This window comes from Alligator sinensis, unplaced genomic scaffold, assembly GCF_000455745.1.
Source record: "Alligator sinensis unplaced genomic scaffold, ASM45574v1 scaffold1165_1, whole genome shotgun sequence".
Classification (NCBI taxonomy): Eukaryota; Metazoa; Chordata; order Crocodylia; family Alligatoridae; genus Alligator; species Alligator sinensis.
This window is the reverse complement of record NW_005842477.1, coordinates 602,964-616,017: the sequence shown is the minus strand read 5'-3', so window position 1 is coordinate 616,017 and position 13,054 is coordinate 602,964. Positions and strand designations below refer to the sequence as shown.

General features: G+C 65.5%; 2 protein-coding genes across 3 annotated transcripts in view; both read right to left on the bottom strand.

Annotated features, from left to right (window-relative positions):
* PYGO2 (pygopus family PHD finger 2) overlaps window positions 1–293 on the bottom strand; it is a 2,442-nt gene extending 2,149 nt beyond the window's left edge. Inside the window, exon 1 of the mRNA XM_006030997.3 lies at window positions 275–293. Coding sequence (XP_006031059.1) covers window positions 275–293 — 19 coding nt within the window. The remainder of the gene's footprint in view (window positions 1–274) is intronic.
* On the bottom strand, window positions 7–11,911 carry SHC1 (SHC adaptor protein 1). Of its 2 annotated transcripts, XM_006030942.3 has the most exons (13): window positions 8,991–11,911; window positions 6,959–7,120; window positions 5,003–5,073; window positions 4,384–4,447; window positions 3,907–4,026; window positions 3,656–3,709; window positions 3,232–3,283; window positions 2,863–2,989; window positions 2,514–2,685; window positions 2,204–2,264; window positions 1,594–1,758; window positions 1,199–1,461; window positions 7–892 (listed from the first exon to the last, which is right to left on the bottom strand). In XM_006030942.3, the coding sequence occupies exons 1-13, from the start codon at window positions 9,138–9,140 to the stop codon at window positions 764–766; spliced, it is 1,590 nt and encodes a 529-aa protein (XP_006031004.2). In that variant the 5' UTR covers window positions 9,141–11,911; the 3' UTR covers window positions 7–763. The 2 variants fall into 2 exon arrangements, with proteins under 2 accessions (XP_006031004.2, XP_014378820.1); XM_014523334.2 differs by lacking the exon at window positions 8,991–11,911 and having other exon boundaries at window positions 6,959–7,582.
* Between the last annotated feature and the right edge of the window lie 1,143 nt (window positions 11,912–13,054).

Here is a 13,054-nt window from a genome sequence, read left to right as displayed (position 1 = left end):
GCCTCAGGCCAGGGCTGTGCCCCCCAGGCAGGCGGCTTTGCATAAGAGTCTGGGACCTGTGGGGGTCAAGGCACAGTTAATACGTAAAGTGATCGGGGCGTTCAGAGGTGCGCGGCCAGCCCAGCCGTCTGCTTGTGGGAGCGGCGTGCCCAACCCCTGCAATAGGGTCCTGCATAGGGGAGCCCCTCGCACCTGGGGGGAGGGGGGCACGGGACAGATGAGGTCAGGGGTCCCCTATGGCGGGGGGACAGGCTGGAGGAAATGGGAGTCCTACCTCCCGCAGAGGGCTCCATGGGTGGGGGGGCTCCCTTCAGTGTGTGTGCGCATGTGTGTGTGTGTGCACGTGTAGGCATTAGGGATCCCTGACGCCTGTGAGCGTGCACGTGTGGGTTGTGGTGTTGCCTTGGCTGGGGTCTGCAGACCGTGGCCACAGGCAGGGGCTTTGGTGCTAGCGAAGCGCCGTGGGGCAGGGCGTGTGCTTTGGCAGGAGAACCCTTCTTCTCCCGCAGGAGCAGGCTGCTGGCCCCAGTTCTTGGCCCTGCTCCAAGGGGCCTCAGCTCCAGGAGGAGGGCGCTGCAGGGACAGGCAGGCTCCAACAGGGTTGGCAGGAGCTCCCCTGCGAGGACAGGCAGGCTCCGATGGGCAGGTCTCTTGGTTCCACGCGGAGCTGCTCAGACAGTTCAAGAGCCCCGCTGGGAGGGGGTCAGGGGGAGAAAGGCCGGGCCAAGCTGGGCCGGGGCCATGCACCGAGGCCCCACACCCCTCACAGTCTCCTCTCCACCGGCTGCTGCAGGCACATCTCACTGCCGGCGGAGATGATGGGCAGGTGATTGTCCATATGGTAGCTGATCAGGTGGCTGACGCTCTCGAACCGGTGATCCTTGGTCCGGACCTGCGGGGCCAGGAGGAGCCACTCAGGAGGCTGCTGGGGGCTGCAGCCATGAGGCCCACAGCCAGCCCCAGAGCCTGCCATGTTGCCCACCTCCCCCGCAAGACCGTGGGGTGTGCTTGTATCACCTATGGGGCAGCAGGGCTTCTGTCCCACACCACCACAGCCAGGCCTCAAGATCCCTTGGGGCAGACGCAGGCGCAAGGTCTGGGGGTAATCGGGAGGGGACTGGTCTGTGCTCTGCCCTGGCTCCAGGTGTGTAAAACACCTGGCTGCAGAAGGGGCTGCAGCCCTGGGGCCCCAACTCACCACTCCCTCCGGATCCACAAGCAGTAGGTGCTTGGGCTGCCCGCCCTGCAGCCCTGTCAGTACATACTGCCCCGGCGTGGTGGTGCTCTCGCGCACCAGGAAGTCCCCATTCACTTTCAGCAGCTTCTCTGCTTCCTTGCGGTTCATCTTCCCGTGGTACCAGGGCTCCCGCCGCAACTGCTCTTCCATGGAGGCCACCACCTGGGCCGGCGGCAGCCCCACAGGCACAGGAGGCGGCACACGCAGAGCATCCTCAAATGGCTCTGTGGAGAAGGAGGGAGGAGGCGGGGGTCAGAGGCACCAGCAAAGGGCAGGGGCTGAGCCCCTGGGTTCTCAATGCCTCCAGCAGGGCTGCAACTCCCTATGTCCCCACCCCCACAGGCCAGCCCACTCACTCATGTCAAAGAGGTCCCTCTGGGTGCTACCGTTGGCGGTGCCGGGGAGGCCGGTGACGGAGGCCTGGCGCGCCTTGTCCAGGTTCTGCACGTTGACATAGGATGGGTCATCAAAGAGGTCAGGGCGCCCGGGTCCCCCGGCCGGGGCAGGGAGCTTCTCCCATCCTGTGGAGAGAGAGGTGTCAGCTGGGCAGACTGGTCCAGGAACAGCGACGGTGTGGCCTCCAGCCATCATGGGCCTCGTGGCTTGCAGGGCTGCTACCAGACCCCCAGCACAGCGCAGAGGGGCAGGCCGGCTTGGTGCTGGGTGCAGTGGGTGCTCTGCCCCTGGGGCCAGCTTTGTGCTCTCTGGGGCGCTCCTGACAAAGTAGTAATGGCCACAGGGCATTGGCTGCCCGCACGCCATACTCAATGCTGGCCCTGACATCCCTGGCCACGCAGTCACACATGCTCAGTGCTCAGCCTGCCCTGCTGCTACAGAGGGAGGCATGTGGTGGCCAGGGCTGGTAGGTAAGGGCCCCTGCACCCTCTGCTGGGACGCAGGCAGGTCTGCGCCCAGCCAGGTGCCACTGGGTAGGCAGGTGGGGTCAATGCCTTCCCTGGCACGTACCTTGTGCGGGAGGATGCTGCTTCCTGGTCTCGTACTCGCCTCCAGACACCTGGCCCACGGGCTGCAGGAAGAGCAGGGAGCAACTAAGCTGGGGATCAACCCCCAATGCTCACACCCCAGTGGCTCCCTGCCCTGCCCTGCCCCCCCGTGTTGGCAGCAGCTTGCCAAGCCCCTTGTGCCGAGACACCCCGATGAGCCTGGCCCCATGCCCTGGCTGTGCCCAAGCCCTGGGCCAAGAGGCATCTCCATCCTTTCCACCCACACAGTGTCTCCCTGCCCCCACCCATGTGCCCTGCCAGGTACAGCTCACCAGCGTGGCCCCCAGGTGGTTGGGTGTCAGGGCTGCGCCAGCACTGTCACGCAGCCGCATGTCTACCAGACCCCCAATGGGCGGTTCCTTGCCGGGGAAGTCGTTGTAGTACTGGTGATCCGTGGCCTCCTCCTCCTCCTCGTCCCAGGCCGAGCCATCGAATCCAGCCATCCTGGGAAGGGGAGATGCAGGGTGTTACTGGACCGCCCCTGTGCTGTGCTCTTCCAGCATGGGCTGTCCCTGCCCTGGGATGCCCCATCGTGCCCAGGCAGAGCAGCCCATGGACAATGCCCAGTGGAGCAGGTCATGGCCTGCCCCAGTGCCATAGGGTTACCCAGGAGGCTCTTACCGGTCATGGGGTGTCACCAGCTTCGGGGGGTTCTTTAGGTACTGCTTGAAGCGCAGCTCAAAGGCCTGCCCAATGGTGCTAATTACGTCCTGGGCCAGGCCCTCGGGGCACTCCAGGATGTGGCAGGCTGTGGGAGGACAGCAGGGCTGGGGAGGGAGGGGCTCAGCACGACCCCTCTCTCGCCCCACCCAGTCCAGACCAAGGCCTTCTGGCAGGAGCAACACACTCCCTGCAGCTTGGGAATGGCAGGAGCTGCCCACCAAGCAAGAGGCCCGGGTAAAACCTTGACCACCAGGGTCACGTACAGGCCAACGGGATGCTCAGCAGACTGCCCCCCGCCCCCAGCTGTGCTGCAGCTGCTGTCCTCACCTCTCTGATTGACAGGGTCTTTGGCAACATAGGCAACATACTCTGCAGTGTCCTGTGGATGAGAGCAGGGTGAGAGGGGGCAGCCCAGGCCAGGCCTGGGGAAGGACCTACAGGGAGGGAGTGGGGCAGGGTGTTGGGGTGCAGATTTGGCCCCCCTGCATCTGTCCCATAGCAAAGACTCCCCAGGCAGGCAGTTGTACTGCCCCAACGAGAAGGCGGGGACCACGAACAGGGGCCAGTCCCTACCACACTCTGCTGGGCCCGGGGCTCTGGGCCCCAGCATGTGTGTAGCCTCCTGGCCCCTGAGCCATTCCTGGCTCCAGGCAAGCCTTGGACAGAGGGGCCCAAGGTGGAACCTCCCCACAAGGGTCCTGGGGCCAAAGGCCACAAACCCAGCAGCCGTGTGGCTCGGCCCTGCACTCACCGGGTCGCCCCCAGAGGCGAAGGAGATGGACTGCATGTGGTGGTTGGCGATGATCTGCGGGAAGAAGAGGGGCTGTCAGAGGCAGCCTACGGCACTGCAGCCAGACCTGCTCAGCCCCTGGAGTTGAAAGTCACAGCCTGTCCCCAGGGTTTTGCCACGGAGCCTCCCCTGATCTCTCAGGCTCAGCAGGCAGAGAACACAGGAGTCCTGCCTGCCTGTGGGGCTCTGGGTTGAATCTACCCTGCTCTCACCTGCTTGCAGTCGGAGGCCATGAGGTTGAGGCTGCTGGTGGAGATGGTGAGGGTGATGGGCATGCCAGCGAACTTCAGGTTGCTCTTGCCCAGGATGGAGTTGAGCGAGCGGCCACAGGGCTGCGAGGGAGAGGAACAGTGTGTGCAGGAGGCGCAGTGGAAGGGAGGGTGCCTGCCACCCATCTGGCATGCAGCAGGATGCCTAAGCACCGGTACCAGTACTAAGCACCTGCCCCAATGTCTGGACAGTGCTGAGTGGGGATGGAAGCTCTCCCAGGGCCTCAGCCCCCTGCAGTGAGAAGGGGCGGGAGTTTCCCACCTCCTGGGCAACTTCAGGACCCCTGGGACACAATAGGGCAGCCCCTTGCCCCACAGGCCCCACAACCTCCCAACAATCAGGCTGGTGCCAAGGTCAAAGCCAGATACCAGCACCACTCGCCAGTCCCACTCCAGCCCCCATCGGTGTCTGTGTCTCACCTTCCTTCTGCGCACGGCTCCTTTGGCTCCAGGCACTGCCTCACACACCAGGCTGATCGCCTCCCTGCCAGGGACAATCTGTCAATCCCATCCCCACCCACCACCTGGGCAGCTCCTCCTCCCCGGACCCAGCAGGTGGAGGAGGAAGAGACCTGTACCGAGGGTCTGGGATGGGGCTGGTGCCAGGGCCCACCCCTGCTCAGCCTGCCATGGCCACAGCTGCTTGCCCTGGGATGCCCAGGGACACTCCCAGCTTATGGATCCCCACGCTTGCTCCCACTGCTGCTGCAACAGGGCCGAGCCGGACGCGGGGGCCGAGAGAGGCTGAAGCGAGTGCGTTAATATTTGATGGAGCTGTGCGGATGCTTCCTGTCTGGCTGCGATGAATCCCACTGACAGGCACATCGATCTCCCGGCAGCCTCCTCTGCAGCTGCAGACAGCTCGGCTGCCACTGCGACCCCGGCACGGCACCACAGCCTGCCCAGCTCCGGCTCTGGCCCCTCCCCTGGGCTCCACATGGCCACCCAGTTCTGGGCTGTGACCTGCCTCATCCCACCCTGCATTGCGGGCCACAGCGGCTGCATGACCACAGGCATCACCACACCCCTGGGGGCTCACCTGGTGACCTGAGTTCGGGTGTTGAAATCCAGTGCTCTCATGGACTGGAGAACTTCCACACAACCCATATACTGGAGGGAGAAAGAGTATGTGAGCCCCGGGATCCACAGTGGTCCCACTGGGGGCCCCCTGCATCCCCCCAAGACAGCCTGCTGCCCTGCACTGGGGCACCGACCCCCTAGCACATGCCAGGGGCACAGGGTGGCCCTGGGGGTGCTCTGGTCTGGGCTAGGCCTCGCTCCTGGGCCCTCCTGCCAGTGCCCTGTCACTGCACGTGCCCAACCCAGGGCAGCCCAGGGAGGAGGTGGAGGGGCAGGGCTGGGAATCCTGGGAGCCAGGGCTCAGCTATGGGCTCTGGCCAGGTCTGCCGCAGCAAAGCCTCTCGCCTGGGGCGGCAATGCCACCTCCGCCTGCTGGGGACGCTTCCCCATTCTGTTTCCTCTGCGCTATGCCCGTTTCCTAGAAAAACCAGTGTTCCCGCAGTCATGGCTGGGGTGGGGAGGGTAGCTGCCCAGTGCCCAGGGCTGAACAGCTGCGTGGAGGCAGGAGCTGTGTCAGCTGAGGGGGTCTAGGCAGCACTGGGCATGGGGAGCAGTGTGCCTGCCCTGAGCCAGGTCCTCTTTCAGCCCCACCTGAGCTGGTGGAAGTGCCCACACTCTGTCCTCACACCCCAGGCAGTGCTGGGGAGGTGGCACTGCTGGCAGGCTCTGACTCACCACTGACGGCTGGAGGCAAATAGGAAACAGCAAGGCCAGCAGCTGCACTGGGGTCATGCACGGTGCTGCCCTGACCCCATGGGGCCCTGCTGAGGCTGCCACAGATGGCTGGCCAGAGCCAGCGGAGGCATGGGCAGGACTGCCCCATGGGCAGGGCACCCCCTTCGCAGAGCTAAGGTGCTGAGGGACTCATGCCCTAGGCTGGCAGGCAGCCTGGCTCAGCACACTCTCTGGTGGGACAGCCAGATCCTGGGGGCCTGGGTGCCAAGGGGAGGCACCAGCCATTGTCACCAGGCCTGGCTCTGGCCTTGGCTGGGGTGTTGGCAGGTGGCACATGCAGCTGACTGGGCCAAAGGGCAGCCTGGGGAGCTCTGCACCCTGTCCCAGGGAGGGGGCAACCCCAGAGCATCTTGGAAGCTGCTGCCCCCACAGGTCAAAGAGACCAGGACAGCACCAGCCCCCCTGCCCATCTGGGGCTTTCAAGGCTTCTCCCTGCCTCCTCCTACTCCTGCTCAGCAGGTCCAGAGCAGACTGCCAGGCTCTGGCTCCCAGATGCGAGGTGCCCTTACCCCTGGGTAGTGCATCAGACTGCACGGGAATGCTGAGCGAGGGGGACCACAGACCTGGTGTCCTGGCTGGCCCCACCCCTGCAGCACCCCACTCCATGCACCCCAGCTAGCGGGGGCATGCACAGTACCAGCACAGCGAGACCTGGGGCAGGGGAGGTGTTGTCCCAAACTTGTGAGGAAGGGGAAGAAAACCTGCAGAGGAACTGGTGGCTGGAGGGCAGCTCATGCCCCCGGGGAGGAAGCTCTGGCCCAGCTGGGCTCAGGGAGCAGCAGGGCCATGCAACAGGTCAGGGCACCGGAAACCTGCAAGTTCCTCCCTCCCCGGGCTGCTCCGCCAGCACCAGTGCCGTCCAGCACAGCCGGGCCAGGAGTGAGGGCGCAGGGAGAGGGCTGGGCTGGGCACGGGGGTGACCAGCTAGCTAGGCTCCCCGCCCCCGCAGTGCAGAGCTGCCCCACAGGGGACTCCAACCCCAGCCTCCTGGGAACACCCTCAGGCTGGGGATCCCCTGGGCAAGCTGGGGGGTACAGCACAGCAAGGGCTAAGCATGGAAGGGGCACAGTCGGGGGCTCATGCTGGGCTGTCTCAGGGGCATGGCAGCGATGCTGGTGCACCAGGATGATGCCCTTCCCTGGCAGGGCACGCGCCCCAACCCTTCCATGCCCACACTCACCCTGACGAGGTAGGAGACACCGGGGCCCATGACCTTGTCGTCGGGGTGCAACCAGCCGCGGGTGGGCTTATTGACGAAGCTGCCGTGCCGGGTCCATTCGTCACCACCCAGCTGGCCACCTTCCACCCGCGTCTTCTTGCCACAGCTCAGCTTGTTCATATCCTGGGGACAGAGGGCAAGAGGCCCCACTGAGACTGGGCTGGTGCCCGCAGGGGCCATGGGCTCAGCGAGCGCCTCATCTCGGAGGGGGCTGGCGGAGAAGCCACGCAGGCTGAGAAGGCTGGCAGGGTTGGCCAACTTCAGGTTTGCCATTTTGGGAAAGAAGGAGCAGAGAGTGGTGGGCGAGTCCTCGGAGCCGGAGGAGAGATCGGCCGGGCGCGCAGGGCTGGGGGGTGCCGAGGATGGGGAGCCAGAGGAGCAGAGCGAGGCAGAGGAGCCGGGCACCTCGTCCAGAGAGGACAAGGACGCGGACTCCCGCAGGTGGCTGTACTTGGTGCGGGGCAGCAGGTCCATGGGGCTGGGGAGCCGCCCGCATGGCCCCGGGGAGGGGGGCTGCTACACCGGGACCAGGGCTCCCATTGCTCCCATTGTCTCCCTGCCGCGCTGAGCCGCCGCCCTGCCCTGCCCTCAACATCCTGGCTTGCTGCTGGGGGAGGGGGAGGCAGGTCGGCCCCCACCCACTGCTGAGCGCTGGCAGGAGCTGGGCAACCACAGGTTAACCGGAGCCTGGCTGCTGGGTGGGGAGGGGCAGAGCCCAGCCTCCTCCGCCTGGAGAATGTCCCCCGCCCCCGCCCCATAGGGAACCCATCCACCTCATCAGCAAGGACCTCAGGCAGAGCCACTTGTGGCCCCAGGCCCCTGCCCCCCAGGTGGAGACCCAGGAGGCCCAGTCCAGTGGCTAGCGCAGGAGCTGGCAGGGGAGTGTGGAGGCTCTGCCTGGGGGAGCATGGTCTGACCATTGGCTCCCATTGCTCTGGGTGCGCAGCTCTCCTTCCCTACCTCCACTAGAGCCTGCCTGTGCCAAGGAGGGCCTCAGGCTGGTGTGGGGTACGGGTGCCACTCTCACATGCCCGGGGAAGCCAGGCCCCCCCATGGCGCTCACACGGAGCATTGGGCAGGGTCTGGTGTCCGCCTGCACCCAGGAAATACGAGCACCAAGTCAGAACTCCGGGACATGCCAGCAGCTTGGCAGAGAGCAGGGGAGAGCACAACATGGACCCACATGTACATGTGGCCCCCCTGCTCGCTCCACCGGCCAGGCCTGCCCCAGGGGCTGCCCTGCACAGCAAATGCTCAGAGGGGAGTCGCGGGGGGGGGGGGGGGGGCCAGGGGCAGAGAGCATGGAGCTGCCTTGCAGGCCTGCTGCTGTGAACGGAGCAGGGGGTGGGGCAGGAGTCCTGTCCCAGCCCCAGTATCCACCAATAAATGGCTCTGGATGCAGCTCCCAGCACAAGCCAAGAGCAGGGCAGGACCAAAACTTGGAGCCCTGGTGAGCAGGTCACAGCTCTGACTGGGGACTCACCGCCCATCCCCAGAGCCAGGCAGGCAAGCCTTGGTGCGCTGCCACTTCGCAGGGATCCTGATACTGCCCTGTGCCATTTAGGGGCATGTGCCTGACAGGACCCGCACCAGAGACACAGAGAGCATGTGCTATAACGGCCACAGCACAAGTGATGTCCTGGGGAGGTGCCAGAGCAGCAATGCTCAGCCCCAAGTGACACAGTACAGGATGAGGAGCGCAGCGGCCAAGTCATGCCCCAGAGCTGTTCACAGCACTGCAGAGACGTTGTGCGCTCCCTGAACCAGGGTGCTGGGGCACCGCCAACCACACAACAGCCCCAAAGAAGCAGGCGGAGGCTCGGATCCAGCAGAGAGGAGAGGAGAGGAGGGGCCGGCGGGGACGTGGAAAGGAGCCTGGCTGGTTGCAGACCCACTTGCCTCACCAGAGAGAAAGGAGAGGAGTGAGAGAAGGCAGGCAACCCGTCACCAAAGCCAGGCACCCTCCACCGCAGCCCAGCCTGGCCGTCCTTACCACGTACTCCATCTCAGCTGCTGGGCTGGGCCCCACACAGGCTACAGGTACCAACAGCCCCTGTCCTCCCGGCGTCCCACCTGCATTCGGTGACAAACAGGGAATTAGCCAGCGCCGCCCTGTCCAAGGGGCCTGGCAGGCCTGGCACATCCCCTCTGCCCTTCTGCTCGCCTGGAGAAGGCCCTGCCTGACCTGCTTCCGCAGGCATTGCTCCTGCTGCCTGGCCAGGCCTGCCCTGCCCGGCCTCAGGTGACACGGCTGTCCTCTGCGACACAGGGGGAGCAGGGGACCTCATTCAGATCCTGTGTGGGCAGGAGGCTGAGATGCATGAGGCCCAGGGCAGGTTGCACATGGGATAAGTCTCGGGATCTCCAGTGCGCCTTGAACGCCGTCCTGTGAGCCCAGCCCCATTGCTGGGAGTCACCAGGGTAGCAGCAGCCCTGCCTCCCCTGTCTGGTGCTCCAGCCCCGCTGGCCTGGGGACTCCTTCCTGGCTCCTCAGGGCATGTGCCCAGCTCAGAAGCCAAGCTCAAGAGATGAGCTCTCAGTCCCCGGTGACCTCCTGGACTGTGGGGACCAGGACCTCCCAGGGCCCACCATCGCCCATCCTCCGGTGCCTCCCCAGGGAAGGCAGGAGCAGTGGTGGCTGCACCCCAAGACCCTGCTCCGTGAGTGGGATTCAGGGCAGCACCTGGAGTTGTGAGCTTGGGAGCCCCCACAGCCCCATGGACACTCGTCACCCCTCTGTTGCCAAAGCAGCATTCGAGGTCCTAACTCTGCCCAGGGCCAGGGCAGCTCCAGCAGCAGGGAGCTTGCCAGCTGGAGCCGGGGGCTGGCTGGACCCAGGGGAGGGAGGCCACGCAGGGGACAGCCACAGCTGTGTGGAACAAGGGCGGAGACAGCTCCTGCCCAAAGAACAAAGCAAGAGGAAGGGGCCCAGCTCCTTGCAGCCCCCCCGCCCTGCTCCCATCCCCTCTCCGGAGCCATCAGGCTTGGCACGGAGAACAACGCCAGCCCAGAGCGGGAAACAAACATGATTTACTTCCTCGTAGGACTGTGCCCTTATCTGGGGCCTGCAAAGCTGGAGTGACGTGATTCACCCGGAGGCAAGAGATAAGGAGCCTGTCTGGCCCTGGCCCCACAGACCTGCACAGGCAGGGCCTGGCCAGGCCCCATGGCAGCAAAGGAGCTGTGATAACATGACCTTTCCCTGCCCAGGCAGTAATCATGACAGGCTGGGCAAGCAGAACAACACCCTATCTCCTGGGCTGCCAGCGAGACCAGTGCCCACACCCCACCGTGAAGACACCCCAGAACACGGACAGGCTCGTGCCCATGCCAGCTCCAGCTGGGCACCGGGGCCCTGAGCTAAGCGTGATGCCCGGTGGAGGTGGGAGGTGCTGTGCTCCTCACAGTGGTTGCATCACAAACCACCTGTGTGGCATGGGCACCGCAGCAGCCCTGACATGATCCCCTGCATGGCAGCCCCAGGTGCATGGTGCAGACCATTCAGAGCACCTGGGAATCCCAGCCCCCCAAGGCCACCTGAGGAGCGTAACAAATCCACGGAGAAAGGCAGCGCTTGCTGTGCTCAGCCCTGCAGCCCAGCCCATCAGTGAGCTGTGGCAGTGTGGGGCCTGCGCAGGCAGAAGGGCTTGAGGGGGAGCCCGCAGGACCCTAGCACATGCTGCGATCCACCTCCCCTGCCTCCCCACAGGCCCCTTGGTGCCTGGGTGTGGTTCCCGCTTGCTCTGCCAACTGCAGACCCTGCTGGGCATGGATGGCACCATCAGACTGCAGCAATGGCTGCCAGGTCAGGCAGAGTCGGCCAAGCAGTGTGGCTGGGGCTCACGCATCTGTTCCCTACAAGCCTGTGACGAGACCTGATGACCCCGGTCGCAAGCAGAGGACAGATTCGGGCTGGGCAGCCAGCAGGCAGCCCCCGCCCTGCAGCCATGCATCACAGATGCCTGCAGCTTCTCCATGGCAGCCTTGGGCCACAGCAGCCATGGTTATGCTATGCACAACCTCCTTGGCTGCATGCAGCTCCCCAGGCTAACGGCAGCCTGCTGAGCCCCTTCAAGCTGCCCAGAGCAATCCCAGAACCCCCCACACAGCTCGCTGCAGGGGCTGAGGCACCCCAAGCTTGGTGCTGCGCTATCAGAGCCTTTCCTCCCTGCACATCCTGCCACCGCACCCCAGGGAGACTCTTAAAATACATGCGGGAGGAGGCTCCACAAAGCAAGCAGCTGGGTGCTAAACGCCCCTAGCAACGGTGCCCGCACCGTGGTGACTCATGACATGCATGCCTGCCACAAGCGCTGGTGCCGAAGCTGCTGGTTATGCAGCACTGGGCTGAAGACAACCACAAGAGGCAGGAAGCTCCCAGGCAGGGCCACAGGCAGGGGCTGCGTGGGAAAGGGGCCCCACGCCCACAGCCGGGCCTGAACATGGACTGGCTGCTACATCCCGCAGGAGGGGTAGCACATGCCCAAGGCGCACCACAGCTCCCCGACGCATAGGAGGTGGGAGCCGTGCCTCTCCAGGTCACGCTCAGTGCCTCCCTGCCAGCCCAGCAGAGCCGAGCACCTCCCATGCAGGTCTGGCAGCTCCCTGCCCGTGGAGGTGACGACCAGCATGTCTACTACAGGCACGAGAAGAGACCTTTATTATTTCCTGCTCCAGGCTCCTGTACCTTAAGCCCCAGAGGCAACAACAGCCAACTCAGCTGCTGACTGATGCAGGCAAGAGATGCCCCATGTTACTGCAGCCTTCAGTCACAGCCCCCACAGGCTTGCTCACGCCGCAGCCTGACAGAGATCTCTGGTACCCTGGCCCCCAGCATCGCACTGACAGAACCACGAGCAACTCAGGGACAAATGTGTCCTTCCTGGGCCACGGGCTGGAGACACCTGGGTCCCACACAACTCAGGGAGCAGCTATGGCCCAGGTGTGATTTGGTAGGACTGCTCACCCCCATGGAGGTGCAAGAACCTGCAGCACTGGGGTGAGAGCAAGCCCCCCCCCAGCACTGCCCAGACCTCCTCCAGCTGGGGGGGGCTGCTCCCCCAACCTGCCCCAGTGCTAAGGGGACAGCGGGAGGGAGCGGATGCAGCGCCTGCCAGAGCAGGCAGGAGAGCGCCTGGGGCTGGGGGAGGAGGCTGCTGGGAAACAACAGGAAATGGAGTCGCACCAGGAATGCTCCCAGCCGGGGGGGAGGTGAAGGCGCAGCCCAGGCCACCCCGGTCCTGCTTCCTGTCCTGCTGGAAAGGAGCCGGGGAAACTGCCAGAGGAAGCCGTGATCGGGGTGAAGCCCGGCCAGGGAGGGAGGGAAGGACACCCCCACTGCCCCCGGCCTCCTCACATCACCGATTACCCCGATGGGACTGTTTGACCACCCTTGTCCCTCCCGCATACACTCCCACTCGGGACCCCCGGGGCCAGAGCTGTCCTCGCGCCCGCCCACGACCCCGCACCTGGCTCAGCGGCACCAGCAGCTGGGAGGCGCTGGCCCTGCCTCCCCTTCCCGCCTGCGCCACCCGGGATGTCTCGGCACCGGACACGGATGGGCGGCCCCCGAGCACCGTGCACCAGCTCCTGGCATCTCTGTCTGCCCAGGGCTGCTGGGAGCAGTCCTAGGGGGCGGTCGTGGGGGGCAGGAATTTGGGGCATCCGGGCGAGTCCAAGGGCAAGCGAGCGCACGCAGGGGGAGAGGGGGCGGCCGAGGAAGACAGAGGGGCCCGGATGGGGCAGGCGGAGGGGCAGGTCTGAGCAGGAACGGGCCCGCGGGGAGGGGGCCAAGAGCCCACGCGTGATGGGGGGGCAGGATGGAGGCATGGACAGGATACGGCCCGTAAGGGGGTCAGGGGGCAGGGTCGGGGCCGGCCCGGGGTCGCGGAGGGAAGGGAGACCCCGGGGAAACCCGGCAGGATCCGGCCCGGGGGGGTGGTCCTGGTAGGATTGAGCCCCAGGAAGTCCCAGCAGGAACGGGCCTGGGGGGATCTCGGGGGGCCCGGCAGGACGCTGGGCCCGGGCGGCGGCACTCACCGGGGGACCCATGGGCCT